The sequence below is a fragment of the Camellia sinensis genome, chromosome 7, assembly GCF_055761805.1.
Source record: "Camellia sinensis isolate YWXY chromosome 7, ASM5576180v1, whole genome shotgun sequence".
Lineage (NCBI taxonomy): Eukaryota > Viridiplantae > Streptophyta > Magnoliopsida > Ericales > Theaceae > Camellia > Camellia sinensis.
In genome coordinates, this window is record NC_138967.1 from 142,018,273 (window position 1) to 142,043,374 (window position 25,102).

A 25,102-nucleotide genomic window follows, 5' to 3' on the forward strand; every position below is an offset into this window, starting at 1 on the left:
AAACAGATGCAAATGCAGCAGATACAAAAGAATGAGATACACCCGTGTCTATCAACACATTAGCAACTGAGTTGCAAAACAGAAAAGTACCTCTCACTACTGATGGAGCCGGTTCTAAGTCCTGCGCGGTAACAGCATACACGCGCCCCGTAGGCCCCTGGTCTACCTGCTCACCTCTCGGAGCAAAAGACTGCTGCACAGACTGGGATGACGAAGCTCCCGGATTGGCCCTCGAGGCCTGCACAGACTGAGCTGGCTGAAAACCCTGCGTCTGCCTAGAACCAGACGCTTCCGAAGTGGCACTCAACTGTGGGCAAAACCTCTTCATGTGCCCAGGTTGTCCACACTGATAACAAGTCAAGAGCTGCCCCCTGCCCAAACTCTGACTCTGCGGTCTAGCTGAAGATGAAGCAGCTTTTTGACCCCCACCCTTCTGCGGGCAAACAGATACCTTGTGACCCAGCTGGCCACACTTGTAACAAGTGAATTCCCCCTGACCACCTCTCCCTGAGCCTACACTCGGCACTGGGAAGGTCGATCTAGCCACACCACCCTGCGACTGCTGAGGGTTAGAACCCCTCTGCCTCCTGCCATCACTCTGACTATCTTGGCTCCTCTTGGAGCCTCTCTGCCCCTCATCCTCCTCCTGCATCATGAGCTCCATATGAGCTGCAGCATCTACCAGGTGTCTATACTCTCGAATATAAGACCCACCAATTCTCAACTTGAGGCCCCGCCTCAACTTCCGCTCAAACTCATAGCAACGGCGTTCCTCAGACGCCACCAGTTCAGGTGCAAACCTAGACAGACTGGTAAAAGTAGCCTCAAACTCGGCCACTGACAAGCCCTGCTGATTAAGCCGGCTAAACTGATCCCTCAGCTTCTCCCTAGCTGCTGCTGATAAAAACCTCTCCTGAAAAGCATTCACAAACGCCTCCCAAGTACCACCAACACGAGCTTTCTCGTACTTCCACCATTGACCCGCATCTCCCTTCAGTTGGAAGGATGCCAAGGTCACTTTCAGTGCTCCGTCCTCGATGCCAAGCATCTCAAACGTCTTCGTTGTCTGTTCGAGCCATTCATCTGCCTTAAGCGGCTCTTTAGGATCCCCGATAAACTCGTCCGGATTACACCGGAAGAACTCCCTCTTCAAGAAAGAAGGCCCTGCCTCAGCTACCTGATTCCCAGCTCTAAGAATACCCAAAGCTCCTGCTATCTCTCTGGCCAAGGCACCCATAGCCTGTTGACCTACTGGCTCGGCCACATTGGCCTGCCCAACTCCCTCCTGCACTGCCGGAATCTCACCCTGTAACGGTACTTCCTGCCTCGCAGGTCTACCACGCCTAGCACCTCTTCCTCGTCCTGACATCCTAATAAAGGCAACACAGAACGTTAGCACATTCATAAATGTGCCGAAACTAAACACTCACGTCCTAGTGCATGGACAACTGTAATTCACTCCACATAAGCACATAAACACATAAGCACTTACGAACTTCATTTCCGGATAATGATAGTCCCGAGACGTTACTAGAGTTCCGGTTAGAAATAGCATTGATCAAGTGCTTTTCCAACAAGACTCCCAGAAACTCGAGGATCCAATCAATATCCTAGAAATTAAATCCCATACCCACATAGTCACATAAGCATGTTATCAAATAAACACATAGCATATGGTACTACATCTACGCCTCTATCAAGCGAGACAAACCCTTTGTGATCCTAATCACTTCCCACGTACCCAAAGTATTCGAACCCGGTACGCTCTGATACCAAGTTGTAACGCCCTCAAAATAATAACAATAAATCCATCAGATAAGACATGCATTTACATTTAAACTAACCGCATTCCTTTCATTCATTAGAATTTCAGGAAATAAGTATTACATGTTAACCTCATAACAAAATGCCCTACGGGCTTACAGCTTTCCAAGTTAACACTTGGTTACAACAAAGAGTTCTAACTCGTTTACACATTAAGCCCTTGGCTTGAAATTACATGTAATACATCAAAAGTAAAACGACAAAACTATGCCCGCCACTAGCCTCCCAGCTATGTCCTTGGAGGTGGCATGCTTCCTGTACCTGAAAATGATATTCCCATATAGGGTGAGCCACAGCCCAGTAGAAATACACTAAACCAAGCCCAACATCTCAAAATACCAAAATTTAAAGACAAAACCCATAGAGAGGAGTAGGTTATCCCTACCTCAAATTCGGAGTCCCAAAGGAGAAGACGACAAAACCCAACGTGCTCCAAAACCCGAGATTTTCAGATTAAAATGAAGCCCTCGACGATCAACAACCTTTTTGTAAAGGCCAAAGGTGAGTAAATCACTCCTACTAGATCAAAACCTAGAGAGAAGGTAGAGTCTAGAGTGAGAGGCTCAACAATGGTGATTTTGGAAAAGTAAGAGAGAGAAGAGAAAGTGAAAAAGTGATTTGAAAAGTCACAATTTCGGGACTTTAACCCAGGTCTCCGCTCGAGCGTAAAACACCCCGCTCGAGCGGCCACTCACAGACTTCTGCTCGAGCGGCCAACCTCCCGCTCGAGCGCAGAATGCACTCGCTCAGCACTTTTGCAGAACCAGGCCTCCGCTCGAGCTCCCAACCCTACGCTCGAGCTCACAACACTGCACAACAAGATACTGGATGGATGTAATCTACGCTCGAGCGCCAACACCTCCGCTCGAGCGTACAGGCCAAAAATCTGGGCAACTAGTTTTGGTTTCTAAACTCAACCAACCTGTAACAAACCCGCTCAACACATCCTATAACTCAAATATAAAGTAAGAAAGGATGTAAACAAGATAATAAGCAACTACCAACATCCACGGACACATGTCCGGATCACTATACAACAAGGGTAAACCCGGGATCGCTATACTGTGTTTGGTTGGGGGATTTAAGGAGGGATTTGGAAAGGAAAATGGAAAATGTAGATGAAATGTGAATAAAATATACCTATATTTCACCTAATTTCATACACATTTTATCTTTCCCTTTTCAAATCTCTTCCCAAATCTTGCAACTAAACACAGTGTAAGGAGTTTTTTAGTGTGTTACATTGGACTATTACGTTTGGAGAAAGTACACTAAGGAGTTTTTGTATATTATATTGATTGAAGTGTTATGTTTAAAAAAAAATGCACTAATGAGTTTTTTTAGTGTGTTACATTAGCGTGTTACGTTTATGCTTAGTTTGGGATAACCTACAAAAGTCAAAAAGCCAAAAAATTAATAAAAAAGTTAAAAAGTTCATACTATTTGGGGAGCTGTAGAGGAAGCCTAGAGGGCAAAATTATTATTTTGCTCTTTAAATTTAACTATTCGAAAGTCAAAAAATTAAAAGTCAAAAAGTCAATAAGGGTAGAATGGTCATTTTGATTTTATTACATATTTTTTCCTAAAAAGATAAAAAAGTTATCCCAAACATACATATTTTTTTCTCTACTTTTTTGGCTAAAAAGTCAAAAAGTGCACTTATATAGCACATTAGTATTACGTTTGGGAAAAATATAGTAAGAAATATTTGTAGAATGATACGTTATTACATTTAAGAAACATACACTAAGGAATTTTTTAGTGTGTTATATGGATTTGGGGTGACTGCTGTGTGGAGTACACAGCAGCCACTGTTGTGTAGCCAAATGGGCTTCGGGACCCATTTTGATAATCCGAACCATTCACATCTTAAAATATATCAAGTAAAATATACCTGTAAAAAATCAAGTTAATTGGATATCGTTTACTCTTTCACCCACTCACATTTGTATTCATTTTAATACTTTAAAACATAATTGTTATTTATAAGATTTTTTACAGGTATATTCTACTTGATATATTCTAAGATGTGAATGGTTCGGATTATCAAAATGGGTCTCGAAATGGGCCCATTTGGATGCACAACAATGGCTGTTGTGCATCCCGCACAGCAGCCACCCCAAATCCGTATTATATTAGAGTGTTACGTTTTCGAAGTGTTACATTGGAGTGTTACGTTCGGAAAAGTATAATAAGATTTTTTTTTTGAAGTGTTACATTTGCAATGTTTTCAAGATTATGAGAAAACTCATATTTGTTCCTCAATACATAACACAAGCGTTTATGGTTGGCCCTTTATGTAATTCACACTAGAATGAGACATTTGGGTTCATTAAAAACAAAAAAAAAAAAAAGGACCAAATAGTTCATAGGATCACTTTTTGGGATTTATTGGTGCTTCCCCCTACTTTTTTTTCATTTATTTTATTTTACTGAACTTTTTTATAATTTTTTTTTTAAACTTTAAGATTTTAGATTTTACAGATTAACTAAAAAAAAATTAATCTTAAAAATAGTTTAAAATGGCAAAAATAAGTCTAAAATAATGGACTTTTTTAATTTGGATTTTTTTTAAAAAAATTTCAAAATAATTTTACTTTTTAGGTTTGTCGACCCAAGATGGACTGGAAAATTAAAAACTTTGGATATAATTTTGAAAAAAAAAATCACTAAAGATAAAAATAAAAAATAAAAAAAAATAATTGAAAAAAATGTGATTTATTTGGAAGTTCCCCACTTTTGTACATATATGTATATATATATTTTCTGTTTTTTAACAAGTTAAACTGTGATATGTTATTGGTTGTTTCATTTATCACTTAAGATAATGTTATGTATACACCCCTCAAAAAAATGTGTATTATATGTGCTATTATTATGCAATTTTGTGATATATATATCATGTATTTTTATGATAAATGTTACATATTTTCTCTGATAGATTTACGACAATTTGTGGTTCATAAATAAAATTATGCATTTTGTGAAAATATTAGACATTTTTGTGATAATATTACACATTTTTTGGTTAGAAAATGTTTGGATAAAAAAATATGTAACATTCCTACAAAAATATGTAACATTATCACAAAATGTGTAACTCTATTTCTGAATCATAAATTGTTATAACTCTATAAAAAATGAAAAATGATCAAGACCCCATTTCTCTCCACCCCCTTTAACCCCCTCTCTTTTCTGATTGGCCAATTTTTTTTTTTTTTCTTCTCCTCCAATCACCACTCGCCACGTGTGTGTGGGGGTTGGTGATTGAGGGGGCCTCAATCACAGCCCATAAAAAATTACTTACTATTTACAATAAAAATACATCACTTGTGCATATGTGCATAAAAATACATCACTTTACAATAAAAATTACTACTATCTAAGGGTCATCAAATGGCTCGTGGGTAAAAAATTTGGTATTACCCAACCTGTTTCGTGGGTCATCCCAACCCGCTTGACTGCCTAGCCCGTCTCATCCCATAAAAGATGATTTAGGATTTTGGACAAAGGTTTGAAACACCAACCCGCCCATGAACTCGGCCCATACAGGCCCGCATGAGTAAATTCAAAAAAAAAAAATAACACTGTTAAATTTAATTTTAATCCATTAAAATCAATACTATTCCATTAAAAAAGCACAACATTTGGCAGCCCATATTATCTTTATAAAATTGTATTTAAAAAAACTACAAAAAACATAATTTGTTAAAATTGAATTTGACAGTGATTGGTGATATCTTTTTAACTCTAAGATTTTTGCATATAACATTGTCATTGTCATAATTTGTTAATTTGGTGAATTTATACTTTAATTTGATTGTTTTAATAGTATTAATTAATTTGATCATATGAATTATTAAAAAAGAAAAAATAAATGTGTAGAACTTAATAATATAAGTCTAATAAAAAAATGTGTAACTCAGTTTAGTTTGATTTTGACCCGTAAGATTTGGGTTTACGAATGAAATGTGGTTTTAATTTTTTTAAATAAGTCTGGCCCATACCAACCCGTTGACAGATCAAATCCCAAAAAATCCATTAATATATGAGACTTGGACACAATAGTTGCAGGCTAGGCCGTGCCATTGATGACCCCTATATACATCCTTTGAGAGGATGTGTATCCTAGTGTTTCTCAATTTGTATATGGAGATTCTTCTTTGTTTTTGTTTATTCTCTCTGGTATATATAATTTTTTTTGACAATAATCCAATATAAAGTGTATAATATATATTCATATATTTTATTTCTTGTCTCAAATCTTATGTTTCGAAAACTTGTTTTTCATACCTTACTGCACAAATTAACCATAAAGAAACCAGACTCTACGAGAAAAAGTTTCATTTTATCATTTATTTATTTATTGTATGTGTGTGATTTGAAAAGTTTAAGCTTCATTTGGGAAGAATTTTTTTAGTCTGACATTTTGGCTATTTTCGCATGGTTAAAATAGTTTCATTTGGGAAGAACTTTTGATTGTTTTTGTAGTTTTGTGAGGAAAAAATAAAATAAAATGATTATAATTTTAATGCGACATTTTATTTTATTAGCATTTTAATTTATTTTGTCTTTTAGTGGGTTAAATTAGTCCCAACTTACTTCCCAAACAGGACCTTAGTATATTTATAAAGTTTACATTTTTTAAATGTCTACCTTGGAAAAAAAATTTCAGAGTCAGCACTAGTTTTATGCCAAAAATCACTAAAAATATCAGTAAACCAAAATATATATATATATATACACAAAAGAAAAAGTCAAAATTCATTTTCACTCTTTCTACTTTTTTTACATTTTTCTATAAAAAATAATTAAAAAAATTATTACCAAACAATTCAATTTTTTTCACCTCATATTTTAACTAAAAAAAATTAAAAAAATTACTTTAAAAATCACTTTCCAAATCAACCCTTAGCTATTACAAAAACCACACACAATAGCAAATAGCATACATAATAATTTTAAAAAGCAAACATCCATTAACTTGGAGCAATTCTAATTATACTTTTCATTTTTTATTAGCTAAAATATAAAAAAGATAATTCTTTATTTTACCTAATTCTTTTTTTTATCTATATACTTCAATACTACTCTTTATTTTATTTATCTATACCCAAAGAGTTGAGGTTATTTTAGTCTCCCAAAATTTTTCCCAAAGAGTCTCTCAAGACTTTTTAAATGTAACTAGCCTTAACAAATTTTGTTAAAATAACTATTATACTCCCTCCATCCCAAAATAATAGTCTTTTTTGAGAAATCTAACTTTTTTTGGTAGTATAATTATTGCATTTTGAAAAAATTAATTTTCCAAAATTACCCTTTGATAGTACATTTTTTGGGGAATATCAATTGTCTTAATTGTACTTTTTATATTATTAATGAATTTAAAAGAATGGCAAAATAGGAAATTCATATTATTTTAGTCATTGATTTTTAAAAATGGACAAATATTTTGGGACAATAAGAAATAGAATAAAAGACTAATATTTTGAGACGGATGAAATAGTAACTAACTCATTGAAGTAACTAAAATATAATAATACTAGATATGATAACTAACAACATGAGTTCCTTAGGGTTTGTTTGGCATGAAGGTTTGGTTTGGGTTGAGGTTATTTTAGTCACAAAAAGACAAGATAAGCTTTTTGGCTCAATAAGATAAAATGTCACATCCAAACCGTAATCATTTCATTTTTTCTCTCACAAAAATCAAAAAAATCAAAAAGTCCATTACAAACGAGACTTTTTAGTTCCAGGCTCCAAAAAATCAAAAAGTCAAAAAATTAACCTACATTTCAAATGAAGGCTTAAAGATACTCTCTATACAAATAAAAGGAACTGTCTACAAAACACATAATACAACCACCATCACAAAGGCCCCGTTTGGTGTAGCTGTTAAAACAGCTTATAGATTATAACTTAACAGATTATAGATTATGACTTTAATCAGAAGTTGTTAATCTGTTTGGTGTAACTGTTGGATTATAAATTTAAGTTGCTGAGTAATGTTTGTTAAATAAGCTGTGAAATAGCTTTTTCAATTAATTTTTATTTTTTACTTGTTTACATTTCTCATAAAAAAATAATAATAATAATCTATAGTCTATTTGAGTCTTTTTCTATTTTTAAAAAAATAAAAAATAAAAAAATTTAAGAGTATAACCATAAATTAACATGTCCACAGCAGAAGCTGATAATCAGAAGCAAGGGGTGAGCAGCTTCTCAGAATCAGTTTTTTTGAGTTAAAATAAGCTGTTAGAATCAGAAGCTGTTTGAAATAAGTTTAACCAAACAGTCCAAAATAACTTTTTCAAAGCTAAAAGCCATAAATTGGCTCTGAAAAGTTGAAACAAACACCCCCAAAATCACACACTAACAGAAGTGTTGAGTGTTATAACTAAAGGCTAATGTACTGGATAAGGGATAAGGCAATGTTTGGCCATATATAAGTCATTCTCTTCTTCATCTTGATCCAGGCTACCCAAAGTTCATCATTAGGCAGCTCCACAAACACCTCCCTAGCTGGGGACCTTGTGAAGGGATTCTTGATTAGTTCCGTGCCAAACAATTACAATAGATCTCTTTGTGTAATCCCGGGGAGCATCTTCAACTTTTCCAGGCAGTCCTCTTCTAAGTCTTGTGAACTCCCTCACGTAGGGTTGATTTGGGAATAGATTATTTTAATTACTCCCTCCGTCTCAAAATATTAGTCCCTTATTCCATTTTTCATTGTCCCAAAATATTAGTCCCTCTTCAAAAATCAAGTACAAAAATAATGTAAATTTCCTATTTTGCCCTTCTTTTAAATTAATAAACAATATAAAAAGTACAATTATGACATTAATATTCCCAAAAAATGTACTATCAAAAGGATAATTTTGGAAAATTAACTTTTTTCAAATACAATAATTGTACTATCAAAAAAAGTTGAATTCCCCAAAAGGGACCATTATTTTGGGACGGAGGGAGTAATTTTTTTTATTAATTATTTTAATAGGTTATTTTTTTGTTTGAAATGATGGATATAATTTTATTTTTTTTTTGGGTTTTTGTGTATTAGAGAATATGTTTAATGGAATGATTCTCGTCTATACTCTTATCCTCTAGATTTTTTCATATTTTATTTTTTGGGCTCTATTCTAAACCCATATTGATAATTTAAATCGTTTATATTATAATATCAACAATTTAGATGAATTATGCAAAAAATTAATTTCTCCATATATTATTAGATATATGAATAAATTGCATCTTGTTTTTTCAAAATGGACAATAACTGTGAGTTTAAATTCAAACTTTTCATTCTATAAAACAAAAAGTGATTTGTTTATATATTCATCGATATCTGACGGGGTTGATTTTTTGCACAGACGGGTTTTCATTATAGGATTTATAAGATGAACAATTTAAATTATTATTATGGACCTAAAATGGAACTCAAAAAATAATGTATGGAAAAATATGGAGGATAAGAATATAGAGGGGACACACACCCTATGTTTAAAGAGTGCTACTAAATACACCTACTTTTTTCTTTGGACCCCTACCTTTTCATATTTTTTTTATTAAAATTTGTCCTAACATTGATTTCCAATTTAGTTCCCATTCCTATGCTCACAATGTTGGGAAATTTGGAAGTTAATAACATGCACAATATCATTAGAAAACAGCCACAGATGGACCAAAAACAGAGCACAAACACAGCTATCAACAATCTGAATTTTCTGCACAGATTTTCAGCTCAAGCAAACAACTTTCAGCACAAATAATTAGAAGAAGAAAAAAAATCAGTCAACACTTATCTGGGCATCAAAAATCTACACTTTTTCACTAAAAATTAGCTTTACAAAGCTTTCTCCTCAACTTTGTACAGAGCAGCAACACAAAAAAAACTTCTCTTTTCTCACGTTTTCTGCTGAGTGTTTTTTGTGTCTGTTTTTCCTATTTAAAAACTAAAATGTTCTAGAAGCACATTTTACTTACAAGTACAAAAGTATAAGAATTTTACAAAAAGGCCCAATACACATGTAACCAAACAAAAAAAGGCCCAATACATATGTAACCAAACACCCCAAAATGGGTTTACAATATCTAACATTCCCCCTTAAACCCAATTTTCAAAAGTCTTCATACCAAGCATCATCTTCAATCTATTGAATACATCATGCTTCAAAGGTTTTGTGAAAATGTCAGCAATTTGATCATAAGACTTGCAATGAACTAGCTCCACTTCCTTTTGCTTCACATGTTCCCAAATAAAATGATAAGGAGTGTCAATGTGCTTACTCATTTCATGATACACCGGATTTTTTGCCAAGGCTATTGCCGATCTATTATCAACAAAAATCTTTGTGGAGTCCTCTTGTGGAAAACCCAAGTACTTCAATAGGTTCCTGAACCATATAGCATGACAAACAGTAGCATTAGCCGCTATCACAAGTAGACAAAGTGACAATTGCTTGCTTTTTAGATGACCAAGTGAATGCAGCATTTCCCAAGTAGAAAGCAAAACCTGAAGTACTCTTTCTTTCATCCAAATCTCTTCCCCAATCACTATCGGAGTATCCAACAAGTGTAAAATCATTAGTCCATGAATAAAGTAAACCATCATTGAGTGTACCTTTGATATAACGAAGAATCCTCTTTACCGCATTGAGATGTGATTGATCTGGTGCTTCCATGTATCTATTAATCAGCCCAACTCCATAAAGTATGTCCGGTCTAGTGCAAGTAAGGTACCGGAGACTTCCAACCAAACTTTTAAAGTAAGTTGGATCAACATTGCCACCATTGTTGCTCTTCCTTAGCTCTAACCCACTCTCTACCAGAGTGTTTACCAGATTACAAGACTCCATCCCAAATCTTTTGCGTATCTCCTTTGCATAGCCACTTTGAGAAATGAAAATTCCATCTTCCCTTTGCACAACTTCAATGCCAAGAAAGTGAGACATCAAACCAATATCTGTCATTTCAAACTCCCGAATCATACTCATCTTGAATTCCTTGAACATCGTAGGATTGTTTCTCGTGAAGATCAAATCATCAACATAAAGGCACACAAGTAATACATTTCAATTGGCATCCGTCTTCATATACAAAGCATGCTCATAAGGACATTTATCAAATCCATTCTCATAAAAATACTTGTCAATTCTAGCATTCCATGCTCGTGGTGCTTGTTTTAACCCATAAAGGGCTTTTTTCAACTTATACACCTTATCTTCATGCCCAACTTTGGCATACCCCAAGGGTTGTTCGACATAAATTTCTTCTTCAAGAAAGCCATTTAAAAACGCTGATTTCACATCAAGTTGATAAATACTGCATTTATGATGGGCGACAAGAGAAATCATCAATCAAATAGTCTCTAAATGAGCCACGGGAGCAAATATTTCACCATAATCAATTTCGGGTCTTTGCTTGTAGCCTTTGGCAACCAATCTTGCCTTGCATTTTTGCACTTCACCACTTGCATTCCTCTTTGTTTTATAGACCCATTTCACACCAATTGCTTTATGGCATTGTGGTAAGCTAGTGAGCACCCATGTGTAATTTTTCTCAATTGCCTGGATTTCTTCATTCATAGCTTTCTTCCATTTCTCTTCTTGGATGGCTTCTTCATAGCTAAGTAGATCACAATCCATGAAAAAACAAAACAAGTTCAGGTTGTCTTCATCAATTTCAGCAACTTCATAAATCTCTCGCAAGCTTCTTGTCTTCCTTGGCCTTTCACTTGAACTAGCCTCTGATGATAATGATAATGGTGATGAGGGGGACCCATGTGGAGGAGTTTGTGGCTCTCTTTCAACTTCATGTGAATTTTCAACCTCTTCTTCTTCAAGCATAAGTTCAATATCCTTAAGGACTTCTTTTTGCTTCCAATCCCACATTTTCTCTTCTTCAAAGATGACATCTCTACTCATGATCACTTTCTTAGTGATGGGGTTGTACACCTTATACCCCATTGCTCTATCACCATAGCCAAGAAAAATGCATTTTTCACCTTTGTCATCAAGTTTTGTTCTTCTAGCTTTAGCATATGCAATACACCCAAATACTCTTAGATGAGCAACACTTGGCTTGAATGAACTCCAAGCCTCTTCCGGTGTCTTCAAGTTAACACTTTTTGTTGGACATCTATTCAACAAGTAAACAACACATGCAACGGCTTCAGCCCAAAACTCTCTAGGCACACATTTCCCTTTCAACATGCTTCCTGCCATATCCAAAATTGTTCTATTCTTCCTCTCAGCGACTCCATTCAATTGTGGCATATATGATGGTGTTACTTGATGTATAATTCCATGCTTTTTGCAATAATTTTCAAAAGCATCGGATGTATACTCACCGCCTTGATCGGATCTCAACACCTTGATGTAGTAGCCACTTTGCTTCTCAACTAGTGTCTTGAACTCCTTGAAAACATCAAACACCTCGGACTTCCTCTTTAGAAAGTATACCCACGTTTTTCGGCTATAGTCATCAATAAAAGTGAGGAAGTACCTATTCTTCCCATTTGACATAGGCTTCAAAGGTCTACATATATCGGTGTGCACAAGCTCCAAGGGGTTTGATGCTCTCCACCTCACTTATTTTGCAAAGCTCGATCTATGATGCTTACCAAGAATACACCCTTCACAAACTTCATTTGGATGATCAATATTTGGCAAACCTCTCACCATGTTCTTACTTGATAAAAGCTTCAAGCCACCAAAGTTGAGATGTCCAAACCTCAAGTGCCATAACCAAGCCTTGTCTTTGACAATAGCATTTTATAGTATCATGTTGAATATTCAAAGAAAACATTCTGTTCTTGGACATTTTCACATTAGCAATCAAATTACCACAAGCATCTTTAATAATAAGGTAGAGATTTTTCAAGCTAATATCATAACCCTTCTCTAAAAGTTGACCCAAACTCAAAATATTATTTTTCATATTCGGAACATAATAAACATCGGAAATAAAATCATGATTTCCATTCTTGAGTTTGATTAGAATTTTACCTTTGCCTTTCACCGGAATTTTGGAGGAGTCGCCAAATGTAACATGGCCTTACACCGCTTCATCAAGTTCAACAAACATATGCTTCTTGCCGCACATGTGATTGCTAGCCTCGGTATCAAGAAACCACAAATTGCTTTGATCATCTTTAGACCGATTATATGCTAGCAACAAAGTAGGCCCCACTTCATTGCTCTCTTTTTCAACATAGTTCACTTGCTCACCAACTTTATTGCTTGACTTTGCTCTACATTCATAGCTATAGTGCCCAAAGTTGTGACAATTGTAGCATTCCACATTTCTCTTGTCATAGCCATGCCTATTGAATGAACGGTTGTAATTTCCTCCTCCTATTTCTCTTTCTCGTGGAGCATATAAATTTTGGCCTCTTCTACCTCTAATAGTGTTTCTTCCACCTCTACCTCTACTTCCACGACCTCTACCATGGCTCTCATAGCCTCTTCCATGACTTTCATAGCCTCTTCCACGATTTTCATAGCCTCTACCACGACCTTCATAACCTTTTCCTCTTCCTCTTTCGGATGTGCCTTGCTCCTTTTCTTCCTTGAAAGAAAGCTTGGATTGGAGAGCTTGCTCAAGGGAACTAGAGGCTTTCTTGTTTATCCTTTGCTCATGTATTTCAAGCGTGGCCATCAATTGATCAACTGTCGTGGTATTAAGATCCTTCAATTCTTCAATGGCAACAACCACATGCTCAAATTTGGAACTTAGTGACCGTAGAACCTTCTCTATCACACGCACATCATCAAGATTTTCACCATACCTTCTAATTTGATTTACAATACTCAAAGTTCTTGTAAAGTAATCTGAAACGGACTCATTCTCATTCATATTCAACGACTCAAATTCGGCCCTTAAAACTTGAAGCTGCACTCGTACCGTTTTATCAATGCCTCTATGTGAATTCCTAAGAATTTCCCAAGCTTCTTTAGAAGTTGTGGCGGAGGAGACCTTCTTAAAAGTTGACTCATCAATGCATTGGTAGAGTATAAACAATGCTTTCTTGTCTCATTTTCTACAACCTTTTAGTGCATTCTTCTGATTTTCTGACAACTTGTCTTCATCTTCTTGTGAGTTGGGTTCCTCATACCCTTTTTAAATTAAATCCCACAAATCTTGAGAGGCCAACAACACTCTCATTTGGATACTTCATTTCTCATAATTGTCTTTACCCAATCTAGGAAATTGGGGTTGAAAGAAATTGGTAGTAAAATCCATCACAACTTAAGCAACAACAAATATCAACACAAGCCGTAATTTCACCACAATATTCAAGCAACACACCCAAGGCTCTGACACCAGAATTTGTTGGGAAATTTGGAAGTTAATTACATGCACAATATCATTAAAAAACAATCACAGATGGACCAAAAACAGAGCACAAACATAGCTATCAACAATTTGAATTTTCTGCACAGATTTTCAGCTTCAAGCAAACAACTTTCAACACAAATAATCAGAAAAACAAAAGCATCAGTCAACACTTATCTAGGCATCAAAAATCTGCACTTTTTCACTAAAAATCAACTTTACAAAGCTTTCTCCTCCACCTTGTACAGAGCAGCAACACAAAGAAAACTTCTCTTTTCTCACTTTTTTCTCCTCCTTGCTGAGTGTTTTTTGTCTTTGTTTTTCCTATTTAAAAACTAAAATGTTCTAGAAGCACATTTTACTTACAAGTACAAAAGTATAAGAATTTTACAAAAAGGCCCAATACAAAAGAGCCCAATACATATGTAACCAAACACCCCAAAATGGGTTTACAATATCTAACACACAAACCCTAACCCTAATCTCATCTCCACCCATACTCCGGCCAGCAACACAGCTCTGTCCAGCACCATAATCGTTAGTAGTCTCCTGCTCTCTACAGCCCAACCCAGACCAGCCACCCCTGCTCTTCTCTAAACCTCCCCCAGTCTTTTGTCAGTGCCACTACCATTCTTCACCTTCACCGGCCTTTATCTTTAGCAACCATACCTATAACCTTCTTTACTGCGTCGCACACACACATAGTAATGGTAACCAAGAGCACCCCAACCCTTTACTTTGCCTCCATAACCACCAGTGCCACCATTTGAATAACTAGCTCCGAACAAAACACTAGTGTGTGGTGGTAAATATATTTTCGAACAAATGAAATATGTTCGGAAATACCGAATTAGGGCCGAGCAAAGGTTACTTGTTCGGTTGTGAAGCACCAAATTGATTCAAAAGGTTCGGTCCTGTATAGCCGAACGACGCCCTAGCCATGGAACCTTAGCCATGGTGACCTTCGAAATCTTATCCATGGCAATCTTTGAAACGCTAGCCCTTTAAACATAGATGAAGAAAGAGGAGGAGAGATGGGGACAACAATGAGGGGATGGAAAAGAATTGAGAAGGGATGGGAAAGGGCTTGGGGGCTAGGGTAATGATCGGAAGATGGTGGCCAAGGCAATTAGAGGTGGCCAAATGTGGGAATGGCATGGAAAAGACTTGCTGGAGTGGGGTGACAGGAGGAAATAGCTCGCTAGATGTGGAGAAGTGATAGAGGTGGGATTCCAACAAAGAGGGGTATGATTGACATTGTAGTGGGTGTTCAAAGAAGAAAAGGTAGGAATCAATTCTGACATGTGGGAGTCCAAAAAAGTTGAGTGTCCTAAGAAATATGATGGGGCATTTAGGAGCACTCTTGTTTAAATGATGTTGGGTTGACAAAAGCCAATATTGCCTCTAAACACACAACCCAAGGCCTACAAGACATGGTGACGTAAAGGTCATGAAATGAGTTTTTTGAAAAAAAAAAATTTTAAAAGAGTTTTAAATTTTGAAAAGAGTTTTGAATTATATTTTGAGTTTTGAGTTCTGAGTTGTATTTCAAAAAATTTTGGATTTATTTTTTTAAAATATTTTAAAAAATTCTTAATTTTATTTTTTTAGGGTAAATATTTTTTATTGTAAATATTTTTTTTAATGTGCGTTGTATTTAGTTCATTTGTGCTCTGTTTTTTTTATTTGTATATTTTAAATAATTTTTAAAATTTTTAAAATTATCTTTTATTTTAAATATTTTTTATTTTATTTTATTTTTAAAATTTTAATTTTTTTTTGTATATTTTAAAAAATTGTGGATCGCCTATATATATCTAAATCATAACAAATTATTTGGCCAATACTTAGAAAATGTATATATTTTTGAAGAAAAAAATAATAATTTTCTTCAAAAATAAAAATAAAAATAAAAATAATTTTAAAGAACAAAATTTTAAAAATTAATTTTTTTTAAAAAAAAAGAATTTTGAAAAGAGATTTTAAATTAAGTTTTGAATTATGAGTTTTGAAATTTTTTGATTCAAATTATGATTTGAGTTTCAAACCAAATGCTACCTAAGTGTTTCCCTTCTAATTAACCTCCCCCAATGCGTTAACACTAACTAACAACAATAATACTATATAAAAAAGTGTAAATACTAAGGGCAAGTTTGAAAATTTTGGATAATAGCCAAAAAAGTCATTAAAAATGTCAAAAAGTCAAAGAATTGTACAAAAAAAAAAAAAAAAACATAATTTCATTTTCTCTTTAACTTTTACATCTTTTTTCCTAAAAATTCAAAAAAAAAAATCTAAAATACAAATTTTTTTTTACCTCATATTCTAGCTAAAAATCTAAAAAAAATAAAAAAAAATACTAAAATAATCTATTCTCAAAACCATAGTCACTACCAAAAAAAAAAAAAAAATTAAATTGTGATCATTGTATGAGAAATCATACTAAAACTAAACTTGGATCACACAAATAATATTCCTAATCATATTTATGTAATTTTCTTCCTTATACACGTTGCGTGTTAGTTAGCGTTGGTTTAGGGTGTAGTTATTAAATTTTTTTAGTCGAGATATATTTCTTTTTGGCGACTAAAAAAAATTCAGTCGCTAAATATTCCATAATAGGCGACTAAACAAAATATTAGTCGCCGTTAATGTAGATTTTAGGCTACTAAATTTATTTTTAGTCATCATATAATATTTTTTGCCAACAAAATGAAATTTAGCTGCCAAATAACAGTAATATTTTTATGGTTACTCTTCGGCAACCAAACAATTTCGTTAGCAAATATTAAGTTTTGGTGACTAAAAAAAATCAGTCGTGGTATATTCATTTTTTCCGACCAAAAGAAAGTTAGTTGCCAAATTAATAATTTTGGCGACTAATATTTTAGTCGTCCTTGATTAAGCTTTGGCTACAAAAAGCTTTAGTTGCCAATTATTAACATTTACAGACGAAACCAATTTCGTAACCAAAGGTGTGAAAAATTTTAGAGGGAAATCATTTAATATTGTCGCCCGCCTGTTCTCTATTTACACAAAACAATCTCTCTCACATAGATTCTCCTTCACCATCAAACGTCACCTCACTTCACCTCACCGCAGACCACCGTCGCTTACTGTATGTCACACACTGCCACTGCTGCAAATCACCATCGCCACCGCTGCAAATCACAGGTTCTCTCTCTCTCTCTCTCTCTCTCTCTCTCTCTCTCTCTCTCTATCTTTTTCTCGATCTCTCTTTTTTTTCCTCTCTCTCTCTCTCTATCTCTTTCTCAATTTCCCCCTTTCTGACTATTGCTCTAGGGTTTTATATGCTTGATTCAGTTTAATTTCGTGCTGATTTATGAAATGGGTTTGGTTGTTGTGGTTTGATTTCTAAAGTTCTATGGGTTTGATGTCCTAAATATGGGTTTGATTTTAGTCATCTGGAACATTTCCTCCTCGTTTTCCTTTGTCTTCCATTAGTTTCAAAGTCCTAATCTATTGATTGTGTATGTATTTGCATGTATGGCTACTCCTTGATTGTGTATGTATTCAAAGCCCTAATCCATTGTTTGAAAGCATTGAGGTGTTTGACAATAAGAATTTGTTATGGCATACTTGCACTTTTTTTAAGTTAGTCATTCAATATGTTATCACTCCCTCATTCTAATTTTTCAATCATCAGTTATATGTGTGCCAGATACAAAATGTATATACACAGGAGTGTTTCTTTTATCTGATATTGCTTGGTGTAGGTTAGGGTGGAGTTAATCTTTAGATTCTCTTACTAGAGAGATTAAAAAAAAAAAAAAAAACAGCTGTGCCATGAGTTCTTTTTTGTGGAGCTATTTGATTGGTAGTCCTCTTTGTTAAAGAAAATTGAATTCTCTAGGCATGTCTGTGTTCTTTGTAGTCATTTTTTATGTTACATGAGTCATAAGATCCTACAATAAATAAGGAAATGCAATTTGTATGACATGGTTTTATTAGAGACAAGTCAAATGAAGACAAAGGAAAATTTGTTGATGGGATGATTTGTATGGAATCAACAAGTTTCAATTTTATAGTTGACAAAGTCTCTTCTAAATCAATTTAGCTTCTCTTGCATCTACTTTTAAAGCCTTGAAATTATTTCCTTCACTAATATTTCCTAGCTTAACTCATGCAAGTTTCAATTTTGATGCTATGAATCATGTCTTTGGCATGAGCACATACATCATTTATCTTCGGTACATGTCTGTAGCATTGGCCTTGCCTTTATTGTTGGAGTAAAATCCGGTTTCGCTTACTCTTTCTGTTATTTTCATGAAATTGAATTCCCGTTAGTCCTTTATTGTGCTCTAATAACAATTTCCAAATATTGATAATTATAGTCCATATACAAGATGTTTAACATAAATATTGTTATGGAGAATGTATGCCTTCTTCTACAACCATATAAAAAGATTACATAATGGATTAGAAAATTTTTATTATGAATCATGTCTTTGGCATGAACACACATCATTCATCTTTGGTACAGGTATGTAGCATTGGCCTTGCCTTTATTGTTGGAGTAAAATCTAGGACATAAGGCATGTACTGTACATGTAGGTTGGGAGTTAGAGTCAAAAACACCTTAAACTAAGTAAAAAAAAGGCGTTTAGGGAGACGAAAATGCAAAACAGCTCCCGAACCACTATATGGATGTCACGGCATCTTTCTCATGACAAATAGGACCTGTGGGGATAGACGGGACGTAATTAGCACATGTAGGCTGGGAATTAGAGTCGAAAATGCCTTAAACTTAGTCGAAAAAGGGCATTTAGGAGGCGAAAACGCCTTAAACTTCACATCTATAGCTGTAAACATGGCCTTACATTTGTGCATTTTGTATCCAGTACTGTGAACACTTGTAATGGTTGAAGTGTGTGTTTTTTGGGATGTTCATATGAGTGAGTTTATCAGTGTTTTGGGATCTCAATGGTTGTAATCTGTATGGCATTTTGCATTCTTCAAGTCAAGTATGATTTTCTTCACTCATCATGTACATAAACAAAACTCTAAATCTAGAATTAGTTGTTTCACTGTGTATTCAATGATATTCACTGATTTAGATCTTTTCAATTGACACTTCAACCATGTCTAAGAGTATGATGGAAAAAGTACTGAAGAAGATGAACAGTTTAATTTACTCATCATAACCTCTAATGTTTTTGCCTTAGAGTATCAAGTTCTACATGCATTTCTGGTACCAATGGATGCAATTTTTTTTTTTTATAAATGGCTTTTGGCTTGAATTTGTGGATATTCCATTTTTTGTATAGAGGACAATTTACACTTTTGTATAATTAGCCTATTTTGTCATCTTCAGCTTTTGTGTGTATTAGTATTAATCGTATAGATCATTTTTAGCATGGTATATAATACTTTTGGCGTGTTATATATAGATTACCACTTTTCGTGAAACAGATTACCATGATAATTTGTACCATGCCAAATGGCCATTTGGCATGGTAATGAATATATTTTTTGTGTACGAAAGACATGGTTTTCGTATGATTCTTTGTTTTGTGTGGAACAATTATTGTAGGTTGGAATATACTTGGTTTATATGGAATTAGACATTATTCATTTTTGGATGATTGGAAGTGAAATTGATGTAGATTGTCGAATAGTTGATAATATATGTATTGTTTCGTTTATATACATGATACAGGTTGCACAGAATACATACAGGTTGTGGACAAATTAATTTTAAAAAAAATATATAAAATGATGATTTTGACGACCAAGCAGTTGGTAGCTAAAAAGGAAGTATATATTTTTAGCGACTAAATAGTTAATAGCTTAAAAAATTAAAATGAAAACAAATCTTTTGGCGACTAAATATTTAATAGCTATCAGAACTTGTAACTTTAGGCGACTAACATTTTAGTAGATAAAAAAATAAATAAATAAAATAAAAAATTTTGGTGACTAAATATTTAGTAGCCCCCCCCCCCCCCAAAAAAAAAAAGACTTTAGGTGACTAAAAGTTTAGCTAAAAAACAAAATCAGACTTTAGGCGACTAAAACATTTTGTAGCTAAAAAGAAATAAGATGAACCAAAAAAATATTTTGGCGACTAAAACTTTTAGTAACTAAATAATTGAAAATTTTAGTCGCTGAAAATGCAATATTAAATTTATTTGAAAGCTTTCGGCGACTAAAAAATTTTTCGCCAATGGAGGACTTTCGGTGACTAAACCATTTTTGGTCGCCAATTACCTTTCCCGACAATTTTTCAACGACTAATCTGGCGACCAAACATTTTGGTTAGTAAAAGTTTTGGCGACTAAAGTGTGACTTTTGGCGACTAAAAATTTAGTCGCCAAAAGTGTCATTTGTTGTAGTGGAAAATTTCATAAAAAATTAGGAAAAATTTCAATTTAGTGTGAGATTTAAAAATAAAAAATGCAGATAAGCGATATGTTTTAAAACACCTACAATTTTTTGATAGGATCACTAATGGGTAACTTTCTCAAAAAATTATGTATAATCTTATGGTCTTTCATCTCAATCTGTGTATAAAAATATTATAACCATATCATTTTATACGAGTTTTACGTATAAAAATTTTGTTGATAAATTATTTTATTTTGAAAGAAGTGACAAATATGAAAAAGAATTTGTACAAACGTGAAGGTTATCTTCATTGGGTCCAACTTGTCTCATCTTTGAGATCAAGACTGGACCGTCTAGTCTGGTCCATGGATCCATTTTGGTCTCCATTTTGATAATCTGAATCGTTAGTATATAGAAATCGTTGAGTATTATATCCCTCTAAAAAATCACGTTGATTGAATATCGATAGTTATTTGATCGGATCAGATTTGTATAAAAAAATAACCGGTTAACAGAAATCTGATCCGATCAAATAGCTATCGATATCCGATTAACGTGATTTTTTAGAGGGATATGATACTCGACGGGTTCTACACATTGAATAGTTTGGATTATCAAAACGGAACCCAAAATTGGGCCCATGAGCCAGAGTGGACAATCCAGCCTTAATCTCAAACATGAGACAAGCTGGACCATCTTCATTGATTTACAATTCCCATTCTTTATTTGCCCCCACAACAACGACATAACCTAGGCGTGTGGAGTATAAGACATTAATATTGATACCGATTGAGGTCTTGTTTCGTTATTCAAATGTCTCAAATTTTATTATTTTTTTTAATCAAATTATTTTGTTTCTAAGTTATTAGAAACATTTTCAATTTTTTGTGGCTAAATTTTTTTTCCCAACATTTCGGGATGACGACAAGAATTAGTCCCCCAAATGTTTTTTTTGTAGCAAAATTTTTATTTTTTTATACAAAAGTTTGGTCCCTAAAACTCCTATATGTTATAATAAATTTGATTTTCAAGTCAATCTTAAATGATTATAGTGGCTTAGATTTTTATAATGTAAAATAAGATTACGAAGTAAAATAATAGTAATTTTGGTGCTTGAAATCGTATTCAAATTTGATTTGTTTAAATAACAAGCGATCTTGAATGCACTTTTAACAAGTTTAACTTGATTTGTTTTACACCAATAATCAAAATCTAACGATATGAAAGTAGCATTTTCCACAAACTTTCTTATAGCCCAACTACAACAATTAATATTAGAAAATACAAAACGAAAAACAATGCTAGGCAACCAAATAAAATTTTAAAAAATTAAGGAAAACTACCAGAAAGACTGCCTTTTTCAACAAACATGGAGTATGGAATAACCAAATCTTTCATGTATGCTAAATATATTAATTTAGTGAATTTTTTTATTATTATTTAAAAAAAAAAAATCACATTTAGATTTTACTAGATGAGATGGGCCTAAAACAAACAAAAAGCAAAAAGCCATTTAAAGAAAGAAAAAAAAAAGTTATTTATTTTGTTGTAATTTTTTTTTTAATTCCTTCTAAATTAGACTAAATTGAAAAATAAAAAATTTGACATAAATTTTAAAAAATTACTAAAAAACAAAAGTTTGAAAAAATAAATGTAACTTTTTCCAACTGTGAAATCACCAAGACTTTTATGGGTGAGTGATTGTATGGTAGAGATTAAATTTGTATGTTGTGAGGTTCATAATTTTCAAGCAATTAAGTCTAAATTCATAATATTGTTGCCCAGCCAAAAGCAACCTTGCTCACAAAGGTGAAGCAAAAAATAAAATAAAAACAATACAAACACTTGCAAACATACACAAACACAAATAAATGTAATAAGACTAGTAAAATTTATATAAAAGAATCCTAAAAACCCAAAAAAGAATACAAAATAAATGCGAGCTAGCTATGTATATCTTTCTAATGAAAAAAAAAAACTAAAAACCCAAAAAAGAATACAAATAAATACGAGCTAGCTATGTATATCTTTCTAAGGCATTCCATTCTTCATCTCGATTTCCTTTTCATCATCAACAAATTTTTTCCAGTACCAGTGCCCTCTCCACACTTGTGACATTTCCTCGATGGGTATATTGTTGGTCTCCGGCACGAAGAAGATGACGAAGAGGCTCATGATTAGCACTAAACCCGCAAAGATGATGAATAAGCCGTACTTGACCATACAAAGAGCAGCAAGGAAGAGTTGGGCAACGAGGAAAGTGAATGACATATTCACGGCCACGACGATACTCTGCGCAGATGACCGAATTTCTAGAGGGAAGATTTCGCTAGGCACTAACCATCCCAGAGGACCCCATGAGAATGCAAAAACTGTGACGAAAATGCAGATACAACATACTAGGATGCTTGAATATAGTGTTCCCAAATCGGTAGCATCTCCTGTTACTCCAAATTTAGTACCAATAAGAACTGCTACTGCACTCTGCATATATAAATAATACATACATAAAAAAAATAAAATTCAATACATAAATAGAAAGACGATGGAGAAAAAGAATTGGTTACAAGGATTACCTGAAACACAATCATGGTGCCACCTCCCCATAGAAACAGGGGTTTCCTCCCCCACCTATCAGTCCCAAAAACAGAGATAAATGTGGCAAGAACATTCACACCACCGGTGATCATGGCCGATGCAAGCGAAGCATTGCTCTGAAACCCAATGGTCTTGAACAGCACAGGAGCGTAGAACATAACCACATTGATCCCAGTGAGTTGCTGAAACATGGGAATCAAAATAGCCAAACAAAGCTGAGGCCTATACTTCCTCATGGATAGGTCTCTCCATGGGTGTTCCACTTCCTTTGAGGCTGCACTCGCATCCACCAGATCGTTGAACTCGGCTTGGACGTCGGCGACTCCACGGATGCGCTGGAGCTGCTTCTTGGCTTTGTCCAAATGGCCTCTCTCGATGAGGGAGTTTGGGGTTTCGGAGACCCAGAGAGATGAGAAGATCATGAGGACGGCTGGAACAGCGGCACCGCCCAAGCTGATGCGCCAGCCCAAGTCGCCCTTGATCATGTTGGTGAAGTAGTTGACCAGACCGGCAATCAGAATGCCGATTGTGATGAATAGTTGGAAGCAGACGTTGAGGGTTCCGCGGTATCTATGTGGAGCCATCTCCGATACAAACAGTGGCACTGACTGTAATGTAATTTGAAACAAACAAGTTAGGCTTTCGTTATTGTGTTCAAAGTGTGACTGTAGTAATAATATTGGAGCAAAGAAAGAAAGAAAGAAAGAGCTTTTGTTTTTCTGAATGAATTACCTGAGTGGCGAAACCAACACCAACACCTAACAAAATTCGACCGATGATGAGCATAGCGAGGTGTACAGCAAAGGCATTGAGAAGAGCACCGCAACAGAAGACGCAACCGCCCATAAGCATGGAAAACTTGCGGCCCAGTTTCTTGGTCATTGTCGACGCCAAGAAGGACGCAAAAAGAGCAGCCAAATACAGAGACGACGTAAACATGGTCAGCGTTTGGCTGTTGAACTTGCAGTACTGATTGGTTGACTGATCGAGTTCTTCCTTCCGATACACAGACGGGAAAAACTTCTCAAGAAACGGAGCCATCGATGTCACCCCACCTAATCATCGTAGCAACACCAGTAATCAATATCATATATATATGAATAGACAAGATTGATTTTTCAACAGTAGCAGAACTGTGAAGAATTGAAGATTTATTAAGTTGAAGAAGGGCTTACCAGAGATGCCGATGTCATAGCCGAAAATCAGCCCACCCATGGCGGCGACGATGCAAGTTACGAAGACATACCAAGTAAGTTTTCCGGGATAATCTTTCGGGGAATCGTCACCAGCAGGAATGATAAGAGCACCAGCCATTGCTTGATTGAAGAACAAGAACAAGAACAAGAACAAGAAAGAAGGACGAGGACGCGTATATGCAGAATCGAAACTAAAAAAGCAGAGAGAAGAGCGAGAGTTTTTTTTTTTTTTTTGGATAAGTAAGTCATATTATAACCAAAAAAGAAAAATATACAATGAAGTTCAACACACAGCTTTTGATGGGAGCACAAAAATAAACAAAATAACTACTCCATCAAAAAACAAACTGAGCTTATAGAAAACAAGCACAACATTTCCAACAAAACAAGGATTCAGAATTTCCTTCTGGCATTCTTCAAGTCATGAAGTTTCGCTTTAAGTTTTCTTCTGTTATCCTCTTTTGAAGTCTCCCCATAACTAGGATCACTTGGAGATGGACTCCCTCTATTTCTCAACTCTTGACTTGAATCTCCATTTCCTAACTCGCCCATATCACCAAGGACATCAAAGGCATTAGATGTTGAGGGGATAGAAGACTGCGTCTCTCTCTCTTTGTTGATCAATGGCGTTGAACCTTGCCCACCATCTCTCCCCTTTTTCTTCACCACTTCCCATTTAGTCGGAATTTGTGTTTTAGTGTCCTTGACTCTCCACTCATGTTTGAAGGAGGGAGGGTTCAAAGACTTTGGCTTTTGAGGGCACAAATTAGTGGTATGGCCAAAAGTCTTACAACCATCAC

General features: G+C 34.7%; 2 protein-coding genes across 2 annotated transcripts; both read right to left on the reverse strand.

Moving 5' to 3' along the window:
- Window positions 1-12,879: 12,879 nt before the first annotated feature.
- On the reverse strand, window positions 12,880-13,680 carry LOC145796139 (uncharacterized). Its single transcript, XM_082881161.1, has one exon. It carries the CDS (start codon window positions 13,678-13,680, stop codon window positions 12,880-12,882), a length of 801 nt encoding a protein of 266 aa, XP_082737287.1.
- Window positions 13,681-22,376: 8,696 nt separating this feature from the next.
- On the reverse strand, window positions 22,377-24,509 carry LOC114263353 (sugar transport protein 1). The gene is made up of 4 exons (XM_082879495.1): window positions 24,282-24,509; window positions 23,839-24,161; window positions 23,085-23,714; window positions 22,377-22,992 (listed from the first exon to the last, which is right to left on the reverse strand). Exons 1-4 carry the CDS (start codon window positions 24,418-24,420, stop codon window positions 22,540-22,542), a joined length of 1,545 nt encoding a protein of 514 aa, XP_082735621.1. The 5' UTR covers window positions 24,421-24,509; the 3' UTR covers window positions 22,377-22,539.
- Between the last annotated feature and the right edge of the window lie 593 nt (window positions 24,510-25,102).